Raw genomic sequence first — 26,813 nt, 5'->3', positions numbered from 1 at the left:
AACTCTTAAAATTACCCTTGTTTGCAGTATAATCAATTTGGGTTTTTGTTTTACCATCTGGATATCATAGTTCCTAATGCATTTTGAATTCCAAATATGTTTGGCCTTAGAATATTGTTAACACATTTGTGACCCCCCCCCCCCAAGACTGCTCGTTTGTATTCAAAAGAGGATAATATATGACATGGACTTTCTCTAGTTTACTGCTCATGGATGCTTTGCTTCTGTATTGTCTTTTATTTATTTATTTATTTACAGGTACCTTCATGGACACTGTTCCACTAAACTGGCCACTCCTATTCCTCCACTTTCCTTTAATCATGTAAGAATACAAGCAGCCACTTATCTTCTTCCTTCATTCCATCAACTTCTATTCTTCAGAACATCTCTCCCTTTGCCATTTTTCCCAGTGAATACAATCTGCTCTTCAAGAAGCACATTAACAGAGTCCTTTCTCTTTAATCACTTATCCAGCTGTGTGTGTGTGTGTGTGTGTGTGTGTGTGTGTGTGTGTGTGTGTGTGTGTGTGTGTGTGTGTGTGTGTGTGTGTGTGTGTGACTATTGTGTTTGTGGCTGATATAAAGAAAACAATAATAATTTTTGAAAGTTTATTCAAAGAAAGCTCTGAAGCCTTATTCTACTATCTGCACTTAATTGTAATGATGGACTTTCTAATCCCAGAATTTGGGAAATTGTAATTTATGATTGCATAATTTTTTTTCTATTTATTTATTTATTTATGCATATGGCTTTGTGAAACTAGCAAGTGAAATATACAATCACAATATCCAGAAACAAATGGTGAAAATATTAACATGTAAAAGTTCATTACATAAAAGGCACAAACTGCTTTCCAAATCTTCCATTGACTTCCATTAAAAAATACCAAAAGTAATTTGTTATAATCAAGCCAGGAAAATTATCATCCTACTGCACCAAATATGACAAGACTGCATGTTCTCTCACATCACAACACAAATGTAGCTGTATCCGAGGTTTTATTAGAGAGCAGTTGTGACTCGTGTGAAAATCTTGATCCATTAGAGAAAACTTATTTCACTTTTAATTAGAAGAAACACACGTATAAACCACAGTGAAAATTATTTAATTGTAAATATTTCATCCTATACGTGTGTTTCTTCTAATTATGAACGCACCACAGGTTTCGTTATTTAAAAAAATTATTTCACTTTGCATCATCATCTTTGCATGAGGAGTTCTGCTGATACTTCGACGAGGACTATGAGAGCAACTACAAGAATAGCATTTTCGTGGTGAAACGGGACCTTGATCTTCTGTTTCCTCCATAACTACTGCCACCACCATTCCAATTACAGGTCAATGTCCAGTCTGGAAAGAAAATCCAAGGCCTCATCTGTCACCTTGTGGATGTCCTGTAAAAATGCTGGAACTGATTTTGCTACAAGGACCATGATTTTGCAATTTAGTCTCATGATTCCGATAGTTTGGACTTCTTGTAAAATTACTAAAAAAATAAACATGTTACCACTATGAACAGGAAGAATATTTAATTAACAAAATTAGCTAACAGACACTTTTTTTTCTGTAGTGTTATAGTTTGAACCTAGTATGCATAGTGGCATTTTTTTTTTAAAAAAAAAAATAATTTTTACAGCATGCAGTTGCATTTCAGTTTCCCATTGTTCTCTCAGTTTTATGTACTGACAGTGTTTTGTAGTACTTAGTGAAGTGTCTGTTTGTTAGCTAATTTTGTTAATTAAATATTCTTCCTTTTCATAGTGGTAACATGTTTATTTTTTAGTAATTTTACAAGATGAAGTCCATACTATCAGAATCATGAGACTAAATTGCAAAACCATGGTCCATGTAGCAGAATTAGTTCCAGCATAGTTTTTTCTTCAGAAAAAACTTCCTCATAATGTTCCACATAAAAATGATAATAATCATAGTGAAAATACAGTTGCTCTCATTCAGCAAAAGGTTTCTTCCATAACCTCATCAATTTGTTTTTGCATATCTTACTGTCAAATTCTTTCTTCTGATCCATATCACGAAGGCATTACTGTGTTCATTCATTTGCCATTGCAAGAAATCTAGACTTGCTGGGCATCTGTTCTGAAGAACCATGGGATATGCTAGAAAAGGACTAAGGTCATCTACACATCTGAGTATAAGGCTGAGAATTCTTCTAAAGAATATGCTGAAGTGATGAACATTCACAGTGAATGGGAATGTCTTAACTAATATTTCCATACATATTAACTAACATGAGTGTAGAAACGCTTCGATACCACTAAGGATGAAAACCTGGTTTTAATTTAATTACTTTTACTTATAGAATCTCTATCTATCTATCTATTCCCTTCTGCCATATGGCTGGTGGGGGTAACTATATGCTACCATACTAGGAAGATGATTATGAGCAAGGTGGTTTCCCGTTGCCTTCCTTGCTGTATTATATCCTATGGCTGTATCCTGTGTGTTCCTGGGGCCAGTTTGCCTGCTTGTGGGATGAAAAACCCCAGATAAACTGGCAGAAAAAAACCTGCTGTCTATTCTCAAGACCAGCTAACTTGGCTGTGGCTGAGGAAGATCCTTAAGCTCCTCGCGTCGTCGATGGGAATTGAACCTAGGACACTCCTTCCCCAGGCATAAGGTTGCAAAGCACAAAGCCACTAGGCTAACTGCGCAGACATGGAACCTCTATGTGCATACTTATTGAACTTGTATGTTATGTTTCTTTTACGGATTATATTCATCATCTATGGGATTTTCACCCCATGAAACAAACAAACAGCAGCTAAAAGAGCATATACAATTAAAATATTATATACTGGCCTCATAACCTTAGTTGCATAGTTGCTCAGCCGTAATTCAACCAGTAAACAATGATGCGTGTGCATGTGTACATAGTTTGTATTCCTTGAGGATGTCAATTACGTATTAATGGAACTAGTCTTTTTATTAAATATAATAGCTGTTTTTCTGCAAATGATATGTGTCCAGTTTCCAACACAAATTCAAACTGCTACAGTTATAATTTACTGAGATGCATTGCAGTACTATGTATAATATTTTCTTCTGTTCTGTTTTTATAACTTTCAAATTTATACATTTTGAATATTTTAAGGACCACTTCCAAAGACATTTTCAGACTTCTGGCAAATGATATGGGAACAACGGGTAGCTGTTATTGTTATGACAACAAAGACAATAGAACGCAGTAGAGCTAAATGTGGACAGTATTGGCCAAAGGATGAAGAAACTTGTTCTGAATATGGTCTATTTCAAGTGTACAACAGTGGAATTGAAGAATATGCTGATTATATATTTACTAGTCTAATTATAACAGACGTAAAGGTGAATATTAAGCATTTCACTTGAATTACAAATAAAACTTTTAGATTAAATTTAAATCCTTTAATTTTGTCTGTGAAGTCATCTAGAAATCTCAGGTGGCTGTGAGGAGACAAAAACTGGAGAAAATTATTTTTATAAGTGTGAATGTTTTTAGTGTTATACAGTCAATTCTCACTGTAGCAAACTTATAAAGATTACAGGAATAGTTTGTTATAGGAATAGTTATATGGAATTTCTTTTAGCATAGCATTTGCCTATGGTACTTTGGTCAGAACTTTTTTTATTAGTTTGTTATAATGAGAGTCAACTGAGTGAACTATATCAAAGTGCATTCTAATACTTGTCTCAATGGTGGTAGTAGTAGTATATACCCATTGAGACTGCTGTGTGGATACTTAAAATTCTATCACTTATGTTTTTGTTTGATGGAAAAAAACAAAATGAATGAAATTGAGAGATTTCATTATTCGTAACATTGCAGATGTAAAGAAGGATGACCACACCTTTTGAGGTCTTGTTTGTTTGTTGATGTCTTGGGTGGGGTATGTAAAACCTTGTTGATCAATTTGCACCCATACCCATTAAAGGAAAGAGTACAGGTTTATTTCTTTTTTCTGTGTTTCTGGAGATGTTTTAGGATCTATCCCTTAATGTTTTGATTATTCCCATTTTTTGTAAGGCATGGCAGTGAGAGGAATCTACCAGTATTGATGGGTCTTCAGTACATAGTAGTACAGAAAACCCATAGACAAGTAGGCTTTTATTCCCTGAGACTTCTGGGAGAATATCGAGGAAAATAATGTCAATCTTTTAGTGTGTAGGCTGTTAAGATAGTTCTTAAAATCTTCCAATTTTTTCTTTACTCTTAAACTTGAAACTGCAGGACATTACCTTTCCTTAATTTTAAGCTTCAGCTTTTTGTGTCTCCAGTACTTCAACATAGGCATATTGTCTATTGCTTTCTTAATCTACCAATCTTTTTGGTTTCCAGTCTCTTGGAAACCAATTTTTTTTCCATCCTATTAACACGTTGATTCTATTCTAATCTGCTCTTTTTTTTTTTTTTTTTTATCCTGTGCTTATGGGTTATAGTTGACATTGTTCATAAATATTTATATTTTTTTACTCTATCACATTGTTTGTTAACTATTTTTCTTAATGTTTTCATTTTACTTGTATTCATTTGGTGTATTTTTGGTGTTTCTGTTCTTGTTTCATGTACATACATCAATATTAGTCAGACTACTGATTTATATATTCTTACTTTTGTTTCTTTTGTTAGATTTGATTCAACTATACAGAAATATAGAAATTTCTGTAGTTGAATTTAGGCATCCTGATATTTTATTAGCCTTCAGCTTCAGCCTATGTTATATTTTCACTACTCACAGTTATGCCTAGGTATTTAAATTTCACTACTTGTTCCAGTATTTTTCCATTTAGTTCTAATCTACATCTGATTGGTTCTTTTGCAGTTGCCATTGTTTTTATTCCTTTGTTGATATTTACATATTTAAACTGCTGAATATCTGTTGGAGTTTAAATATTTGCTTTTGGAGATCATCTTCATTTTCTGCAAGTAATGCTGCATCATATGCATATCCAACCAAATTTAAATTTATTTTTAATTTTTATTCATTTAATTTTTATTGCTTAAATTCTGTTATTGTTTAGTTTGTGATTATGTTAAATAAACAGAGACTTAAAGAATTACCTTGTCTTTATCCCTTTCTTTATAGGGTTGTGTATTTGTGTTCTGATATCTTGTTACACATTCATACACATTCATTTTTTGTATATTGTGAATAACTTGGATCATTTCAATGATTTGTAGTGGTATCTTTCTTAATGCTAGTACTTTCAGGAAATCCTGTGATCTGATTCTATTGAAAGCCTTCTCTAAATTAATGAAACAGATAAATGTTGTTTTGTTAAATTGTATTTTTTTTCTGTTATTTGCATCATAAAAAATATAGCATCAGTACATGATCTTCCCTTATGGAATCCTTGTTGTTCATCATTATAATTTTGTCTTGATTCTTATTCTTCTTTGATAATTTGTATACATAGTTTTTAGAGTGGTGCACTGTAAGTTTATACCTCAATAGTTTTTGGGTTCAGATATTGTTCCCTTTTTAAATGTTGGTATTGTAACGGTCATTCTCTATTCATCAGGAATCTGTCTTCTTGAAGATATGTTTAATTAAATTTCTCATGCTTTCAGTCATTTCTTTTATATTTCTTTTATATTTTAGCATTTCATTATAAATTCCATCAGTTCCAGATGATTTCCTATTTCAATTTTGAGATGAATTTCATCTGTGTTTTCTGGCTGGTATTTCAAACATTTTATTTCTTCCTCACCTTCATATAATTTGGTCGAATAGTTTTTCCATCATTCTCTCTGTGATTGGTATATTAAAAAAAAAAAAAAAAAAAAATCAGCTAACGCCTTTTTATTCCCGTATATACGGGAGTAGGCGAGGCCATTTAGCCCTATCTAACTTTTTGGAGACTGAGTGGGCAGTTCAATCTCCACTGGTACCCAATCAGAGACAGATGGCCCAAGGCTATCACTAATTAAGCGGTACGCAGTGAAGAGAGACGGCTCAAATGTGCCGCCATCTCGTGGTCCCTAACCCTAACACAATATATTTAATGTCTGAAATAATGTGGGTTCTACGGTCGATTTTCTTGAGTTTACAGGACGAAAAACCCGAGTTTCCGGGAGGAAAAACCTGCTTGCCCGTGCCAGAGATTGACTAACTCGGGAACCGGTCGAAAAAAGGCTTAGAAAAATTTCCTCTAGTCGCCGACTAGACTCGAAACCAAGACTTCCTTCGTGCGGCCAAGCGCGGTGGTGTGCAAACGCCACATCCACTGAGCTACACAGGCTCATTTTTACAAATTTTTTTCAAAAATCAGCTAACGCCTTTTTATTCCCGTATATACGGGAGTAGATTGGTATATTATGTATTCACAAATTTCTTTTCTTTGATTTTGGATCATTCTCTGTACATGTTTCTGTGCTTCATAAAAGTCTTATTCCAGTTGTTTAGAATAGCCTTCCAAATAGTTTTGCTTTGAGTCTTATTTTGTTATTTATTTCATTTCTTATTCTTTTATAGTTTTCATATTTTTGGTATATTAGTTTTATCTTGTAAATATTTCTTAAATGCTGTTTTTTTCGGTTTCTGATAATGCTTTCTACCAGGGAGTCCAGTTTTTTTTTTTTCTTTCTTTCTTCTCTCCTAGTGCTTTGTATGCTGCGTTTAATGTTCATTTAAACTTTTTCTTAATGAGAATCTGTCTTCTTCATTACTGATATCATTTTTTTGGAATTGTTCTTTTAGTCTGTTTGGTAGAGTATTCTTATACTGTCTTCTTGTAATAATTCAACTTTAAATTTATTTTCTTTTATTTCTTTATTTTGCATGGTGCTTGCGTCCTCTGCGCTTGGTCGCTCGAAGTTAGACTTAAGTTCAAGTCTAGTCGCCAACTGGAGGAACTTTTTCTAAGCCTTTCTTCGACCGGTTCTCGAGTTAGTCAATCTCTGGCACAGGCAAGTGAATTTTTCCTCCCGGAAACGCAGGTTTTTCGTCTGGTAAACTCAAGAAAATCGACTGTAGTACTCACATTATTTCAAATAGTAACATATCTTGTTAGGGTTAGGTATGGGCCAGCTATCTCTGATTGGCTACCGGTGGAGATTGAACTGCCCGCTTGGTCTCCAAAAGCTAGATAGAGTATAAAGGCCTCGCCTACTTTCTATAAGGGAATAAAAGGCGTTAGCTGATTTTTTTTTTTTTTTTTTTTTTTTACTTTATTTATATTTCGTTGGAATCTAAATTTTCCCATCAGTGGATCCACAATTACTTTCAATATATGCAGATGTCAGAATCCTTATATCCAATATTTCATCCAATTTCACTGTTTTATTTGTTGTTATATAATCTATGGTAGACATCTGTCCTCTGTTATGTCTCAACATTGTGTTGACTCTTGTGATTAAAGAATGTATTATTTATTCTAAATTCATTTGATGATATATTTTTTTAGTTTTTTGCAGGATTTCTTCAATTTCTGTCTTTGGTTTTTTTTCTTCTTCAGGGCTATAGGCACTGATTATATTTAGTTTTATTTTGCAATTTTATTTTTATTCTTAGTATCCTTTTAGATACGTATTCCCATTCTTTTATTTCATTTTGAAAATCCTCGTATACTATTATTTCCACAGTTGCTTTAGCTCTTTCTTGTTTCTCTACTCCACTAAAAAAATGTGATAGTTATTTAATTTATACATTCCTTTACCTTTCTTATACAGGATGTCCACCAGCTCTAGTGGACTTCTTGCTTCCTCTTACCATCACCTCTTATGCAAGATGGGAATAATCAAAACACTAAGGGATAGAGGTTAACATCTTCATCAACATAGAAAAAAAATAATGAACTTCATTACCTCACTTGAACTCTTTTCCTTAATGGGTATTGGTGAAGATGATCAACAAGATTTTAGAAGCACAACCCAAGACATCAACAAACAAACAAAGCTTGAAAAGTATGGTCATCCTTCTTTACATCTGCAATGTTATAAATGAAATCTCTCAATTTCTTTGAAGTCATGACATAAAAGTGGTTTTCACTCCACTATACAAGATCTCCAGATTCTTAGCCTCTGAAATCTCATCTCCCTGCTTCAAGAAATCAGGGATGTGCATGACTCACTGTAATTTCCTATGATCAAACATGATGTTCCAGAGAGAGAGAGAGAGAGATCTGCATGTCATCACATTTTAAAGATGTCAAAAAGAAAATATAAATCTCATTTAGCTTTTAACACAACCAGTGAAGACTGTCCGGTACTTTGGCACAAAACAGAAATATCTTGCATCGAACATAAGGATACTTTTGAAACTACATGCTCCTATGAGGGTTGTTTGAAAAGTTTGGTAAAAAAATAAGTTAAATGAATTTTTTTGGAAAAAAATCACCTTTATTTCTCAACATAGTCTCCATCGAGATCTGCACATTTAGTCCAGCGAGTTTCCAATTTTTTCATCCCATCTAAAAAGTAGGATTTGTCAAATTGTGCAAAACAGTCATCGACAGCCTTGATGATATCCTCGTTCGAAGAAAAATTTTTGCCACCGACCCAAATTTTTAAGTTTAGGAACAAGAAGTCGCACGGGGCCAAGTCTGGAGAATACAGCGCATGTAGAACCATTTCGAACCTCAATTTGTGCAATTTTGCCATTGCGATGGTCGATGTGTGGGAGAGTGCATTATCTTGATGAAAGAGCTCTTTTTTGGGTGCCAATCTTGACCGTTTTTTTCCTTCAGTTCTTCTTTTAAATGGTCCAACACATGATAGACTCCTGTTATTGTCTTACCCTTTTCCAAATAGTCTATCATGATAATTCCTCGGGAATCCCAAAAAAAGTGGCTATCACCTTCCCAACTGACAAAAACAGTATTTGCTTTTTTCATTGCTCTTTCACCAGGCATTGTCCACTGTTTTGACTACTGCTTGGACTCAGGTGTGTAGTGGTGGATCCAAGTTTCATCTACAGTCACAAATTGATGAAAAAAAAACCTGCGAATTGTGATTAAACATTGCCAAACTGCATCGAAATGTCTTTTCACATGCATTTTTGATCGACAGTCAGCAATCATGTCACCCATTTTAGAAATTGTGAACCTTACAACCATGTTATAAATAATGATTTTAATTTCCCACAAGGATGCACAATTCCTATCAGACAAAAGGAACATAAACGACACATTAAATATAATAACTATGGTGAAACTGGCATTTCTGATCATGAGAATTGGTTGGAAAAGCACCAGTTGTTTATATCATACCAAAACATGGTATGAACACAAATTTAAGGTGGCCTGTGAGATTCTTATCAACCACCCCAATCTAAACAATAATGATGGTCTAAAAATCCCAAGCATATGGAAGGTACATATTCTACCCACAGAACCTTTCTCTTTATAGAGTTAACTATAAACAGGACTGTAGATAATCCAGAATCCTAAATCTAATGTAATAATTGTCATGTTAAAAATAGGACATCATTGTTACTGTAAGAATCCTATTGATAAGAAAGAATATCCATAATCCTGATGTCATCTTTGTTACTCTTCTTTGCACCCTTTCTACAGCTTCTTTATCCCCTCCACACCCAAGAAACCAAACATGCACACAGTAGTCCAGGTACAGTCATATCAAGGACTTCCTTATCCTTACGTGTCACTGTTTGTTTCAACATTGCCATTATCCACACTCACTAGCATTGCATTGACAGCCATTATAATTTGTTCACTAGTTATTCAAATCATTGTGTAAGTGCTGTGTATCAGTAGCCTCACTGATTGCCTTGCTTATCTTTGTATCATGTGAATAAACATTTGAATATATATATCTCTCTCTCCTGTCAGGTCCTTCCCAATATCATTAATGTATAGATTGAACAACAGTGGTCCAAGAACTGATTCTTGAAGAACACCACTAGTTACCTTAAATCTGGTAGATTTATACCAACCATTGAAGTCAATAATTTATATTCCAATTCCATATTCTCCAGTTTATGTAACAGCCTTTCATGTGGTATCCTATCAAAAGTCTAAAAGTTCCAATTACGATAGGTTTCATGCTAACTACAAAGCTAGATGTTATGAAAAACTCAGGAGAATACTGTCTTTAGTTCAAAGGTGTCAGTTACTGAATGGGAAGGATATCAACAACCCACTTTGAAAAGGACTTTGAACCCAAAATACAAAATGATGGTACAACATGACAAACTTTCATGCCGGCTGGGGTGTCGCCCAGTTAAACAAAGCCCCCGTTGTTTTCGCCAGGGAACCTGGCTGAACAGCGTAAAGTCAGCTACTGAATAAATCTGAAAACATACCCCAACTCAACATCACCACAGTTAAAGATCGGTACTATCAACATAAGAAGCCTGAATAGTAAAGAAATGGAGCTAGCTGAGGAATTAGATAAGTACCAGATCGACATAATAGGCGTGACTGAACAAAAAAGAAAAAACTGGTGACATCTTTTTGAGCAATAAATACAAAATTTTATATTCAGGCAATGACAATCAAGGAAAAGAAGGAGTAGCCATAATATTCAACACAAAATATGAGACTAATCTTCTTGAATGGCAGTTAATCTCAAGTAAGTGATGTGGGCAAATATCAGAATGGGCAACTGGACAATGAGACTTATTTGTGCCTATGATCCCACAGAGGGTTCTACTAAGGTAGAAGTGGAGGAATTTTTTGAGTCTTTAGAGAAAGCAACTGACACAATGAAAAAGGAAAAGTTGTTCTTTGTTGGGAATCTAAATAGCAGAGTAGGAAATAATTGTCAGAAATACAAAAATATTTTGGGAAAATTTGGAGAAAAGAGCAAAGCTAATAATAATAATGGCACATACCTGTTAGATTTCTGCTCAAGACATAGACTGGTTATTACTAATACCATGTTCCAACATAAAAATGTGCAAAAATTCACATGGAGAGAAGAGACAAGGAATAAGAAAGGTCTCATTGACTATGGTATTGTTGATGGTGATGTTTTCTCCCTGGTGCAGGACACCAGAGTGTGTGTGTATAGAGGATTTGAAATTGGAAGTGATCACCATTTAGTCCTGAGCAGGATAAAATTGAATCTTATATTGAAAAGAAGAAAATGTCAGAAAGTTTTAAAGCGAATAAAAGTTGAGCAGCTCTCATATGTGAACTGCAGACTAAAATACATGAACATTATTGGAGAAAAATGAAAGGGTTTGAGAACAGGAACCAAACCTTGGAGATTCAGTGGCAAGCCTTGAAGTAAACCCTGATTGATTCATCCAGAGAGGAGTGTGGTGAGGTTGTCTGCAAGGATACAAAAATCAGAACTCAATGGTGGACACAGAAAATTAAAGAGGTGGTGAAGGAAAAGAAGAAAGCATATCAAAGGTTCCTGGCAAATAAATCAGCTTGTGCTCTTAGAGAATACAGAGACAAATGTAAGAAAGCTAAACACTTTGTAAAACTAGCTAAACAAAAGTCATGGGAGGACTTTGGCAAGAACATAGAAAATAAATATCAAGAAGGTGGTAAAATATTCTGGAGAATATTGAACAAGCTTAGAAATGGAGGAAAGAGTGCTGTAAAAGGAGTTAGAGATGATAAAGATGACATGAAAATGGGAGAAAAAGATATCCTTGAGGAATGGAGTAATTACTTCAAATAATTGCTAAATGAAACAAGCAGTGATAGTACAGTGGTAAAAAACATTCAACAGACATACTGTCAGGAATACATATCCATACTTGAAGTAAAAAAAAGCCATCAAAGGCTTGAAATTTGGAAAGGCAGAAGGAGTAGATGATATTTGACCAGAAATGCTAAAGTATGGTGGTATAAAAGTCTTACAGTGGCTGCGCTGCATAGTTCAGAAGGCCTGGACAGAGGAGCAAATTCCTGATGATTGGAGTAGAGCTCTCATAATACTCATATAAAAAAGGAAAATAAAACTGAATGTGAGGATTACAGAGGTATTTTCCTACTGAGTGTGCCTGGTAAGATTTATGCCAGTATACTTGAGAAACGGTTGAGAAGAATTGTATAAGAAAAGCTTGGTGAAGAACAAGCTGGATTCACGCCAAATAGAGGCTGTCAGGATCAGATCTTCACTTTACAACAAATAGTGGAGAAATCATGGGAATATAACAAAGATCTGTATTTAAGTTTTGTCGATCTGGAAAAGGCATATGACAAGGTGCCAAGAGAGAAGCTATTCAATACGCTGCAGTTATATGGTGTCAATGGGGCATTATATCAAGCAATACTTAGTCTTTATTTGAGTTGTAAGTCAGTACTTAGAATTGAAAGAAGTACAGGAAGATGGTTTAATGTTAAATCTGGAGTGAGACAAGAATGTACATTATCCCCTCTGTTATTCATTATCTATATGGAACACATTATGAAGGAAAGTGGTATTAAACCTGATATCAAAATTGGAGATGTTAATGTCAGCTCTTTGCTTTATGCAGATGATATTATACTTATAAATAAATATGCTGCAAGTCCAAGATTCCCTGACTAAATTGAATAACTATTGTAATAGATATCGTATGAAGGTCAACAATAAAAAGACAAAGACAATGAAAATAGGCAGAATCGTTGAAAATGTCAACTGCGTTATGAACAGAGAACCTGTGGAACAAGTAAAACATTTCAGCTACTTAAGCACGATTTTTAGTGAAGATAATAAGTTAAATATGGAAATAGACAACAGAATCGACAAAGCTGGTATGGTAGGAAGTCGATTGAATAAATTGATATGAAATAAGAGAGAAATTAGTATTAACACTAAATTAGCTGTATACAAGACAGTGTTCAGAAGTAAAACACTTGACCAAAGACTAGAGACCGCAGATATGAAAGTCCTGAGAAAGATTAGAGACATGAACAGATGGCATCAATGGCAATATCATATTAAAAATGAGGATATTATGAAAGAACTTGACATTGTCAGCATCCAGGAATGCGTTAGCAGAGCTAATCTCAGGTGGTATGGTCACTTAAACAGAATGGGTGAGGAAAGATTAGTAAAACAAGTGTTCTCTGCCGGGTTGGCAGGAAAACGACCCAGAGGAAGACCAAGATATAGGTGGATTGATACGGTACAATGTGCCTTAGACAATAGAAATATAAGATCTGATAATATTGGTGTCTTGACAAGTAACAGACATTTTAGAGGAAAATTGTAGTTTTGAAGTTAGTAATGATGTAAATTTTTCATGTCGTACTATCATATCCATTACACCCCTTGAGGGTACATGGCAGGAATTTGATGATGATGACGAAGACTTTTGAAAAGGCGCTTAAATGAGGAGAATACTATCTCAGGATAATATTCTCTTTAGTTCAAAGGTGTCAGTTACTGAATGGGAAGGATATTAACAACGCACTTTGAAAAGGTGCTTAAATATCACATATCCATTCCCTTTATCCAACTCAGCTGTAACATTATTATAAAGTATGAGCAGATTTCTAAATCGTGACCTCCATTTAGTAAACCCATATTTTTCTTTGCATAGTTTAGCGTGTTTGTCAATCCATTTCTCTATATGTAAGTTCTTACCAACTTCTTTATCTTCACCACCACCATTCCAGAGATATACATTATCTCCATTCCTGTGGGATGTTTTCTAAGCTGAGTCTCAAGTTACACAAACATGTCAAGGACCATGCTATTTCAACTGAACATTTCCTTTAGCATAAATTCTGATATTCCATCTGGCTCTATTGCTGAATTAATATACAGGTTATGCAACAACTGTTGAACCTCATTTTTATCCACCTGTATCTCTTCATCCAGTGTAATGGTAGCATTGTACACATGTTATATATACTTGGTTGATAGATCTTAGGGAAGTGAGCATCCATGATTTGAGCAATCTCATCTGCTTCTGACGCAAGAGCATTTTCTGCATTCAATAAAGTTATTCTTTCACATTCATTTTTTCTGCAGCATAGCAACAAAATTCTTTTGTGCTGCTTTTAGTCAAGTTTTTTTTAATACTCCAATTTAGCTTTCCATACAATTAGTTGTAACTTTTCTGGCATGTTTTATCTATTTCATAACTCCTCTGACTCTTATTCTCACAATATTCCTTCCATGTTTTTTTTTTTTTTTTTTATATATATATATATATATATATATATATAGCTCTCTTGTTTAATATTGTTGCATGATGCACAACCATCATTTCGCTCCCACTGTATTTGATCTTCAAACTCGAATGACATATTCCGGTACTGCCTCATTAAAGCACCTTTTCAAAGTGCGTTGTTGATATCCTTCCCATTTAGTAACTGGCACCTTTGAACTAAAAATAGTATTCTCCTGAGTTTTTCATATCTTCTAGCTTTGTAGTTCAGCATGTAACCTGTCCTAATTGGAACATAGTTAGCTACTTCCCAAGACAGTATGGCATGATCACTGTTGCTAACTGTTGATAAAACATTCACATTCTTAACAACCCCCTCCCCCCTTCTAATGCAGTGATCAAATCTAATACTCTTTGAGCTCGAGATCCTTCTTTCACATGCTGCTTGAGAAAGTTGTTTCAACAGCTCAATTAATTCTCCATCCTTGTTATCATGCGATGTCTCTTCTACCCAATCAATGTTTGGATAATTTAAATTATCCATAATAATTACTTGCTTAGATCCATCAGGGTAATTTGGCAACGCATTTCATTGTCCCCAACAGCTGAAACACCAGGTCTGTAGCAACATCCCATCATCCTGTTAGCCTTCACACTAGAGTCTCAAACTTACTGCTATGTGAAACATTAATATTGCCTTCATGAGCTCTGCCCTAACTGGACACAAATCATCTGATATTATTAGTAGTATCCCTATTTCTTCAGTTCTTCCTAAAATTACTATACCCTTTACACTTGATTCCAGTTACTACTCTGATAGCCAGAGTAAGATAACTTGATTCCAGTTATCATACTCTGATAGCCAGGTTCCACTAATGCCAGTAATCTCAGGCCAAAACATATTCACTAAAGCAACAAACTCTACCACTTCATTTGTGATGCTTCTTGCATTTGTGTATAAACATAAGTTACCTCCTGGCTTTTTCATATACTCTCATCTACAAAAAGAGAAAGTTGCCTAGTTGGGCAGTTTTGTCTTTTCCATCAACAGACACACTCAAAAAGTCTGAACCCAAAGTGTAAATTTCCACCCCTCCACCAGATTTACAACAATGCTCAATCACATCCATATCACTGTTATGTTTGCATACCATAGCGGAACTTGCACACACTTTCTTACTATTCCTCCTATGATGACCTAGTTTTCCCAACTCTTTGCCAATGTTGGATCTCAACCCAATTAATAATTTCTCCACAGTTTATGTTCGTTTACCTTGATCCATTTGATATTATGTGTTTATTGTTGTTAACAGGGGCTATTCCATGAAAATTTGTGGTTACCCATACATGTCACAGAAACATTTATGAGATTGATTATTGCTGCTCACACCTCTAGGTACAGATTCTCTATGATTTGTCATATCTTAGACACAGCATCAGTTATAGACTTTTCTACAAGTGGTATCTCTAGTACAGTTGGAATAATGATGCAATGTGTGCTCTTCAAATGAAAAAAAGACCTGAATCTTCTCGTCAAGATGAATGGAATCTTTGTGGCTTTTAGCTGAAGATGAGTTATATGATGTAGCAGAGTTTTTCTCCTGGACGCTCGTGTTTTTCCCCCCTCACAAACTAGGCAGACTAGCCAGAAAACAACAGATGCAATTAGCAGACAAAAATATGTTTATGGCAACTGTGTAGTATAGAATGGCCTTCCTACAGTGAGTTCTCAGATTTTCCATGCTATGTATGACGGACGTCCAGAAAGTAAGTTCCGATGGGCTATCAGAGAAACAAAAATATGCTTACAAAAAAAAAACTTTATTGGAAATTAAAGTAGCCATCTTTCACTACTTTTCTACATAATTTCTGCCATTTTTCAGGCACGCACTCATCATAACGGGTCACCAAGAGTTGTATACCTTCGTCATAGAAGATTGCCACCTGTGATGCAAACCATGTATTGACTGCTTCTTTGACCTCATCGTTGTCTTGAAACCGCTGGCCACCAAGGAAAGACTTCAGATGTTTGAACAGGTGAAAGTCACTTGGCGTGAGGTCAGGATTATACGAGAGGTGATGGAATTGTTCCCAGCTGAAGTTGGCAAGAAGTTGTTGTATTACACCAGCCATGTGTGGGCAGGCATTATCTTGAATCAAAACAATGCCCCTGGTAAGCATGCCATGCCGTTTATTCTGGATCGTATGGCACAGTTTCTTAAGGGTTTGGCAGTACATACTCGCATTGATTGTGAGTCCTTGGCCTAAGAAGTCTACCAGCAAAATTCCTTGTCTGTCCCAAAACACAGTGCACATGATTTTCCAAGTGGAAACCGTTGTCTTCAATTTCGTCTTGACTGGTGATGAGGTGTGCCTCCACTCCATGGACTGTTGTTTGGATTCAAGGGCTGCATGCGACACCCAAGTCTCGTCTCCAGTGACATCTGTTCAGGAAAGCATTGCCATCCTCATGATAGCATGTCAAGAATTCCAATGCACTGCCCAACCGATTCACTTTGTGTTGCTCTGTAAGCAACTTTGGCACCCAGTGTGCACACAATTTCCAATAATTACAAGTCATAACAATCAATTCATTTGTTATTATTGCATAGGTGCCTCCATAGAATCTGAAGACTCATCTATCATCACCCATTTAAGTTATCCTTCCAAAGTCCATTCTTCCTCTTACTTGCAATATAACAAAATAACTCGTTGGGGTTTCCTTTGGTCTGCTCAACTAATTTATTCTCATAATCTGATTTTGCCTTCTTTACCATGCTGTTCACCTTTCTCATTATATACCCTAATCAACATTTTTTTTTTTTTTTTTTTTTTTACATTTCATGCTTAATGATGCTACTCATCTATCCAACAACTTCCTGATTTACTCTCCTGACCTTGGGTATGCAGTCTATTGCTTCCTCCAGATGCCGCTTCAGTAACCCCATATACTGGACACCCTTCTCTTGCAGATTTTTATCCATGACACTGCTTCAAGTTCCTCCTAAGCTTGTCATAATCATCTGTCTTGTAGATCAGCATATACCTCTTTTTAACTAAAAATTCCACATATTTTGCTACCTTGACCACATGATCACTCTTCCCAGTTGCAGGCAATTTAGCCACCTTAGTGACTGGTATGGACTGGTCTTCTGATCCTGTAACCAGATCCAACACTCTCATATCCCACATCCCCTACATCACCTGCTGTTTCAAGTAATTATCTCTCAGTAAATGTATAAATTCCATTTCTTTGTGGTATGTGATCTTTCCACTTTGTCTTCGAAGTTGAAGTCCCTTATAATAATTACTTGACCTGCGCTCATTGTGCTGATCTGCTGATGCATGTCTTTCACATCATCTCTTGCCTATAGCAGCAGCGAATTTATATTTTGTCCTATTGCCTCAAAAAAAATCTGCCTGACTGACGTCTACTGTTGTTGGACGCAATTCATTTGCTGTCAGCTCTTACCAACCCTTCTTCATCCTGTCTATTTGATCCTTCTTGAAAGTACTAAATCCATCACATTCTATCAATGTAACTTTTGTCACTGTACCACTAACCAGTACCAAAAACTCCTTATTCCTGACACTTCTAGCATTAGTAAGTAAAAACTGTAGTATCCTCTGATGATTACTAGACATATAGATATGTTTTGAGAAAACTTGGAGAAAAGAGCAAAGCTGTACACAAATTCACATGGAAAGAAGATGATAAATAAGAAAATTCTCATTGACTGTGTTATTGTTGATAGTGATGTTTTCCCACTGGTTTGGGATACAAGAATATACAGAAGATTTGAAACTGGAAGTGATCACCATTTAGTTGTAGGATAAAACTGAATTTAATATTGAAAATAAGTGTGTGTAACAAAGTTTTAAAACAAATCAAAGTTGAGCAGATTCCAGAGGTGAGCTATAAACTGAAATACATAATAATTATGCAAGAAAAAATTAAATATTTTGAAGATTCAGTGGCAAATCCTGAACAAGACACTGATTCAGCAAGAGAGGCATGTGGTGAGGTTGTCTGCAGAGATATAAAAATTGGAACTCCTTGGTGAACTTAAGAAGTAAAAGAGGCAATCGAGGAAAAGAAGAAAACATATCAAAAGTTCATAGCAAGTAAGTCAGCTTACGCTCCTAGAAAACACAGAGAAAAATGTAATAATGGAAGAAAGTGAAGCACTATGTAAAACTGGCTAAACAAAAGTCATAGGAAGACTGGTAAGAACATAGAAAAATAGAAAATAAATATCAAGAAGGTGGGAAAATATTCTAGAAATTGATTACTTTAAAAGGAATCAGAGATGATAAAAGTGATTGAAAACTGATGATAAAGGTATTCTAGAAGTCTGGAGTAATTACTTTGAAAGGTTGCTAAATGAAACAAGCAGCGACAGTAGTGGCGGCTCGTGGCTTGAAATCGTGGGGGTTTCGAAATATACATACACACTGTAAGTACAGTGTGTATGTATGTGTTTGGATAAAAGATCAAAATTATGATAAAAATTTTTAAAAAAAATTAAACATGAAAAAATATTGTTTATTATCGATAAAATTATAGTTTAGTATAATTCAAAATTACTTAAAAATAAAATCCATTATCATAATTCCAATAATGTTCTAAAATAAAAACTATACCAAATGTTATGTCTTTAATTGTAATGTCCAAATATTTAAAGAGATGGAGTAAACACGATAAGCACTACGAACACTCTACTACTAGTGCAAACTGCATATAAACAACATTGGAACTGCTGTTTATATTATTTTATACAAATATAAATAAATTAATAAATATATTTATATATCGAGAAAAATTGGGGGTGCTGCAGTTCTGCAGTGCCTATGCACAAGCTGTCCCTGAGCGACAGAACTGTGATAGCAATATTCAGCAGGATTGCAATCAGGAATACATATTAATACTTAAAATATAAAACACCATCAAAAACCTGAAATCTAGAATGGCAGCTGAAGTAAATTATATTTGAGCAAAAATGTCCAAATATGGATGTATAAAAGTTTTACAGTAGCTACACAGCATAATTCAGAAGGCCAGGTCAGAGGGTCAACTTTCAGATGATTGGAGTACTGCTCTCATAGTACCCATCTATAAAAAATGGCATAATACTCACGTCAATATTATAGAAGAATATATTTGAGCAGATCTTGGCAAGCCTTGATAAGAGGCTAAGAAAAATTTGGAAGCTGAGAGAAGAACAAGATGGATTTAGACCAAATAGAGATTGTGGGGATCAATTTTGACCTTAAGAGAAATAGTGGAGAGGTCATGGGAATATAATAATGATCTGTATTTAAGTTTTATAGATGTGGAAAAGGCATATGACGGTGCAAAGAGAAAATCCGTTCAAAATACTACAGTTATATTGTGTAAATGAGACATCATGTTGTGCAATACATAGTCTATATTTGAGTTATAAGTCAGCAGTTAGAATTGAAGGAGATATAGGAAGGTGGTTTGATGTTAAATCAAATGTGAAATAAGAATGAATATTATCTCTGTTATTCATCACCTATATGGATCATATTATGGAGGAAAGTGGTATTAAACGTGATATGAAAATAGAAGATATTAATCACAGCTCTTTTCTTTATACAGGTGTTACTTCTAAATAAATCTTGTATAAATCAGCAGGATTCTCTGACTAAACTGAATAATTTCTGTAATATATTATAATATAATATATTCTGTTATATATCAGCAATAAAAAAGACAGACAATGAAAATTGGCAGAAACACAGAAAATGTCAACTGCACACTGAATGGAGAACCTATAGAACATATAAAACATTTCAGCTATATAAATACATTTTTTTTAGTGAAGATGGCAAATTAAATATTGAAATAAAACAACAGTTAGCAAAGCTGGTATGGTAGGAAGTCAACTGAATAAATTTATATGAAATAAAAAAGAAATTAGTCAAAACACTAAACTAGTTGTATAAAAGACAATGTTCAAATCAATTTTAACTTATGAATCTGAGAGCTGGGTTAGAAATAAAACACTTGACTGAGACCACAGATATGAGAATTCTGTAGTCTAACGATACAGCTCTGTCCACAGAACTCAAATGTCTATGCTGTACTTTCTTGGCCATTGGCTACAATTCCTACAAAATATATAAAATACTACATAGCCCCATTACTTCTCCCTCCTCTAATACACAACAATACCATTTCTATTCCCTATGTTAGAGGTACATCAGAAAAGATAGCTAATGTAATAATGAAACATGGCTTTCACACCACATTCAAACAACATGTTAAATTAGCAACTCTGATCCACTTCCTTTACCCTCTAGCACACCCTGAAGTGTATGAAATTCCTTGTGATTGTGACTTGGCTACTATAGGCACAGGAAGATCTGTTAACATCCACCTGGAAGAACACATTTGCTACCATTATTATGGCAAGTCCAAAGTGTGAAGGGGTGTCCACACTTTGGACACCCCTTCACACAGGATTAGATGGAAGAAAACTAGTGTGCTATTTAGAAATCATTACAAATCCAAAAGATTATTTTTTGAGTCAGCCATGTCTATGAAAAATTTTCCAAACCTGAACAAATATGCTTGCATTAATTTGCCAAAAATTTGGGAGATTGTTATCTTAAGAGCAACTCCCACATAACTGTAATTTTTTTTTTTTTACAACAATATTTAGGACACTTAAAATAGGACTTTAGATCTTTTGTCTGTTACACTTGTATTGTTTCACTTACTCACTGTCACATCACATCACATACAGTTGTGTTGTGCAGTGATGATGCTGATTTGAAATTCAGTGAAATATAAGCAAGTTAATAAAACATCTTTTTATAAAATAGTTCATTTGGTGTTATTAATATAGGTAGTCCTCGACTTACGATGGGGTTCCATTCCAACGTCTCCGTCGTAAATCGATTCTGACATAAGTCTAAGACTTTTTTAATTCTTGATTTGTTTGATTTCTGTTATAATATTTTCATAAATTAGGTTTCTATTTAACTTAAAACAGTTAAAAATGCATAAACTTACATAAACATAAATTATTTATTAGCAAATATACATATAAATACATAAACACACATCAAAAATGGTGCACTTACTTTAATTTGAAATTCCTTTAAATATTAGTTAACATAAACAAAAAACTTATTAACAAGAAATAACCATATCGTCCAAATGAGTGACAGTTACCTGTCACTCATTTGGACGATATGGTTATTTCTTGCGATCGGGAATAGTTTTTTTTTTTTTTTTATCAGAAAATTGGTTAATGTTGTCCTTTGGGCTTTTTTCTTCATATATTTCGCGATAACATCTGACTGCTTCTCGAATTTGCTTTTCAACTTTGGTGAATCGATCAGTATCTTGATCCATATTATTGAGTAGCTGAAGTTCTTGATTTAGTTTAGTTTATAAAATACTTCAGCTAATCCTTTTACAGTAAATTTTTTTAACAATTTCTCTTCTTTATCTTCCTCATTATTCCTTTCTTCTTCTACAACGCTTTCGTTTTGGAAAATCAAGTCTTGATCAGTCAGTTGAACTTCTGTGTGATCTGATAATTCTTCTATATCAGTAATATTGATTTCTAGATCCAGTTTTCTTGCAATTTCAACGATTTCTTCACCAATTTGTTCTAACATACTATGCTCATTGTACTCGTGTAGGAGGCACTCGAAGAGTACCTATGTACTCTTCGAGTGCCTCCTACAGTAGTAACTTCTTCCACATTCCTCGCATACGTTGTTCCGATACGTCCTTCCATGAAGTTCCAATGTTCTGGATACATTGGTTAATATCGTAATTTTTCCAAAAATCATGTAATGTTATACATCATTGTCCATTGCTGTTATTACTTGAGAAAATGTAGTTTTCAGATAATATGTCTTGAATGTAGCAATCGAACCTTGATCCATAGGTTGAATCACAGCTGTTGTATTGGGCAGTAGATACATCACATGTATATTTTCATTCAAATTGCTGATGTGAAGAAGATGTCCTGGAGCATTGTCAAGCAACAATAGAATTTTAAAAGAAATTTTTTTTTTTTTTTTTTTCAAGACATAGGCATGTACTTCTGGAATAAAACAATTTAAGAACCAGTCTTCAAATAAAACAGTTGTCATCCAATCCTTAGGATTACTTCTGTATTAAACCGGCAACGTATTCTTGTCAATGTTTTTCAAACCTCTGGGGTTTTGTGAACGGTAAACAAGAAATGGTTTTAATTTAAACACAGCAGCATTTCCTCCAAGAAAAAGTGTAATCCTATCTTTAAATGCCTTAAAACGAAGTGCCGATGGAGCTTCTCTGTGAATGTAAGTTCGATCTGGCAGTCTTTTCCAGAGCAGTCCGGTTTCATCTTTTATCATCTCTTTCAGATTTTTCTTGAAAATTTCAGCAGTTTCAAAATCAGAACTAGCAGCTTCTCCCATTATTCGTATGTTATGTAAATTAAATCAGCTTTTGAATCGATAAAACCAACCTTTATTAGCGTTAAATGTATGCTCGCCTTATTTATCTTCTTGTTGTTTCCTTAAATTGTCAAATAGACTGTGTGCTTTTGTTTGAATCGTAAACACACTGAGAGGAATATTCTTGTTGATTTGATCATCTATCCATATCATTAAAAGCTTCTCCATTTCATGAATTGGCTCTTCTCTTTTTTCGTTAAAATTGTACATTTCATATTAACTGCCTCCATTATTTTTGATTTATCTTTTATAATTGTTGAAACAGTTGAATGCGATAGTTTTTCTTCTCGTGCTATTTCACTGACTTTCTTTCCTTTGTCATATGCTTTAATGACCTTCATTTTAACATCTAAACTTAAAGCTTTCCTCGCCTTCTTTTTTATGTTGGAATTTTCATCAGTAGTATTACTTCTCTTACTGGACATGATAGGGTTACGATGAGATACAAAAATTGCAACGAGAGAAACGAACACTTCGACTGCTGATTAGTAACTAGCGTGCCAAAGGCTGTGATAAGTTAGAAGTGGGTGAATCATAGCAGCGACTATTGCATATTGGTGATAGGCTTTGCTTGTCGACTAATGGCAACACTGCAATGCATATATAAAAGCAATGTGGTATATGTATGTATGTATATGCTGGTGGCAAAGTTAAATTAGAGAATTTTTAATAATTTTTGGCTGTCGTAATTGCAAATCGTCGTAAGTCTATGACTGCTTGTACTTAAAAATAAGTCACAAATACCCATCAACACCTTAGAACTTTCAGTTTATAATTTAATATTTCTTTAGAAGATTGAATATTTATCATGTAGTTTGTTTCATTTTATTCTATAATGATACCATTCTTCTTCTCTCTTCCATCATCTATGCGGATGTTGATGAGGCCGAATGAACTCTTTCCACTTCTGTCTATCCTGGGGGAGTCCGAAAAATTCTGTCCAGTTTGGTGTCGCTTGTTGTGATTTGGTTTTCAGGTCCTCTTTTATTTTGTCTATCCATCTAATTCTGAGCCGTCCTTTGGATCTTTTACCTTCCATCGTTGTATTTAGAGCTTTAGATGGTAGTCTTTCTGTTCCCATTCTGGTCACATGGCCAAACCATCGCAGTCTTCTTTCTTGGATTTTGTCTATTATTGTTATTTCTTGTTTTAGTCGTTTCCTTATGTCTTAGTTTCTTAGTCGATCCAGCAGAGATACTCCAGGTAATCTTCTTAGCCAACCCATTTCAGTAACTAATAAGTTTTTGTACTTTTGTTACTTGTAATGATATCATATAGATACTGATACCATAGAATAATGATACCATAACAGATCCTAAGATCTTGAACATATCAAGTTTTGACTTTAAATACAAAAGTATCAAGTAAAATATTTGCTCTACAACTCTGCAGCTTAGAAATGCAAAGCTTTAATACTGAACTAACAGATAACACAGTCTCTGAAGAGCCTATATAATCACCTTTTATTAGTGCATTCTTCAGATTTCATTACCAGATAGCATTATTTCAGAGTATTGGTTCTCTACAGTGATAGGTAGGAACCTTGCAAGTCAAAGGGTGGAAGGATAAGAAGGATATTAAAAAAAAGTGTCATATCAGTCATCCAGCTTATCAAAGAAACTTTCAACTTTATCAGCTCTGAACATCTGCAAGTATAGCTACCTCCCTATTCACCTAAAACTGCCTTCACTTCTGGTAATATCATTTCATTTCATCTCTTTCTCTCTCTCTCTCTCCCCCTCTGTCAAGAGTTGAATGCTTTATCACATTTTGCAAAAGAAAGTCAGTTGTATATACAACAAATCCTTTATCATTTGTGATTATGGATTTCTTAATGAAGTATAAATAAATAAATATATCAAGTATTTATTGGCTTTGTCAGACTATTCTTTTATTAAATGTTCACTTAATGTTCACAGTTTGGTTATTTCCATAGGAATACAAAAAAATAGATCCACAAATTAAGCAGGTTAGTATCTGTGACTCAGAGATTAGAGAAAGTGGAAATTGGATTAAATGCATTAATTTTCATAGATATTTAATCGGGAGTTCATACGTAAGAATAGTCATAATTCATGGAATAAAATCAGATTTTGCAGATTAAATGATTAATGATATTTGTTATGATTCATATCCTCTTTGTAGTTAACTTTGTTTTTTTGTTTTGTTATAGTCTGGAACTTCTGCAAAAGTGGTACACATGCAGTTTACTAGTTGGCCAGATTATGGTGTGCCTTCCTCTGCATTTGCAATGTTAGATTTCAGGGATAAAGTACGTGAACATCAGGCCCTTGCTGTAACAACATTAGGAACTAGATGGCAGGGACATCCACTAGGTCCACCTATAGTTGTACATTGTAGTGCTGGAATTGGTCGCACAGGTAAGCAAACCTATTATTATTGTTATTACATGGCACCTCCATGGAATCCAAGGACTCTACAAGTAGAACACTACATACCACTTAGTAGAAGGTGGATTAAGTAGTATGTTGAGCACTGCATACTACTTAATCAACCTTCTACTAATTGTATTATTAATGTACTTTTATTTTAATTTAGTTGTCATCATAAGTTGTGTTAAATGCAACAAATAAAGAAAAAAATTAAAATTAACACTTACATGAGTTGATTGGCATAGAGTTTGTGACATTCAGTGGTGAAAATATATATTTACAATTTGCCATTCACCTCCTATAATGTAGTGACATATTCAGCAGGTTACCAGTTTGAATGAACACACAAAAGTATTAAACTTGAAATGTCCTCATCTCACCATATCAGAATGCTCCCTGCTTTAATGCAGTTCTCATCATCATCATCATCATCATCATCATCAAATTCCTGCTATGTACCCTCAAGGGGTGTACAGGATATGACAGTACTACATGAAAAAATTACATAATTACTAACTTCCTATCTACAATTTTCCTCCAAATCAGTCTGTTACTTGTCAAGACTCCAACATTATCAGATCTTATATGTCTATTGTCTAAGGCACTTTGTACCGTATCAATCCACCTATATCTTGGTCTTCCTCTGGGTCGTTTTCCTGCCAACCTGACAGAGAACACTTGTTTTTCTAATCTTTCCTCTCCCATTTTATTTAAGTGACCATACCACCTGAGATTAGCTCTGCTAATGCATTCCTAGATGCTGACAATGTCAAGTTCTTTCCTATATCCTCATTTTTAATATGATATTGCCATTGATGCCATCTGTTCACGCCTCTAATCTTTCTCAGGACTCTCATATCTGCGGTCTCTAGTCTTTGGTCAAGTGTTTTACTTCTGACCCAGCTCTCAGATATATAAGTTAAAACTGGTTTGAACACAGTCTTGTATACAGCTAATTTAGTGTTCAGACTAATATCTCTCTTATTCCATATGAATTTATTCAATTGACTTCCCACCATACCAGCATTGCTGACTCTGTTGTCTATTTCTATATTTAATTTACCATCTTCAGTAAAAATTGTGCCTAAGTAGCTGAAATGTTTTACTTGTTCCACAGGTTCTCCATTCACAACACAGTTGACAGTTTCAATGATTCTGCCTATTTTCATTGTCTTTGTCTTTTTATTGCTGACCTTCATACCATATCTATTACAACAGCTATTCAATTTAGTCAGGGAATCTTGGACTTGCAGCATATTTATTTATAAGTATAATATCATCTGCATAAAGCAAAGAGCTGACATTAACATCTCCAATTTTGATATCAGGTTTAATACCACTTTCCTTCATAATGTGATCCATATAGATAATGAATAACAGAGGGGATAATGTACATCCTTGTCTCACACCAGATTTAACATTAAACCATCTTCCTGTACTTCCTTCAATTCTAACTGCTGACTTACAACTCAAATAAAGACTAAGTATTGCTTGATATAATGCCCCATTGACACCATATAACTGCAGCATATTGAATAGCTTCTCTCTTGGCACCTTGTCATATGCCTTTTCCAAATCGACAAAACTTAAATACAGATCTTTGTTATATTCCCATGCTTTCTCGACTATTTGTCGTAAAGTGAAGATCTGATCCTGACAGCCTCTATTTGGCCTGAATCCAGCTTGTTCTTCACCAAGCTTTTCTTCCACAATTCTTCTCAACCGTTTCTCAAGTATACTGGCATAGATCTTGCCAGGAACACTCAACAGGGAAATACCTCTGTAATTCTCACATTTAGTTTTATTTCCCTTTTTATATATGGGTACTATGAGAGCTCTACTCCAATCATCGGGAATTCGTCCCTCTGTCCAGGCTTTCTGAACTATGCAGTGCAGCCACTGCAAGACTTTTATA

The 26,813-nt window shown here is 34.5% G+C and overlaps 1 protein-coding gene across 1 annotated transcript in view; it reads left to right on the top strand.

The window, feature by feature from the left end:
- The window catches only part of LOC150098105 (tyrosine-protein phosphatase non-receptor type 9-like), a 249,440-nt gene that overhangs the window by 182,442 nt on the left and 40,185 nt on the right, over positions 1–26,813 (top strand). Inside the window, exons 9-10 of the mRNA XM_090406500.1 lie at positions 3,113–3,342; positions 24,679–24,886. Of these exons, the coding sequence (XP_090262626.1) occupies positions 3,113–3,342; positions 24,679–24,886 (438 nt within the window). The remainder of the gene's footprint in view (positions 1–3,112; positions 3,343–24,678; positions 24,887–26,813) is intronic.

Source organism: Typopeltis vanoorti, chromosome 16 (genome assembly GCF_054136105.1).
Source record: "Typopeltis vanoorti isolate ZY-2024b chromosome 16, IOZ_Tvanoo_1.0, whole genome shotgun sequence".
NCBI classification, from domain to species: Eukaryota; Metazoa; Arthropoda; class Arachnida; order Uropygi; family Thelyphonidae; genus Typopeltis; species Typopeltis vanoorti.
The sequence above is the reverse complement of the archived record's forward strand: the minus strand, read 5'-3'. Positions and strand labels throughout refer to the sequence as shown.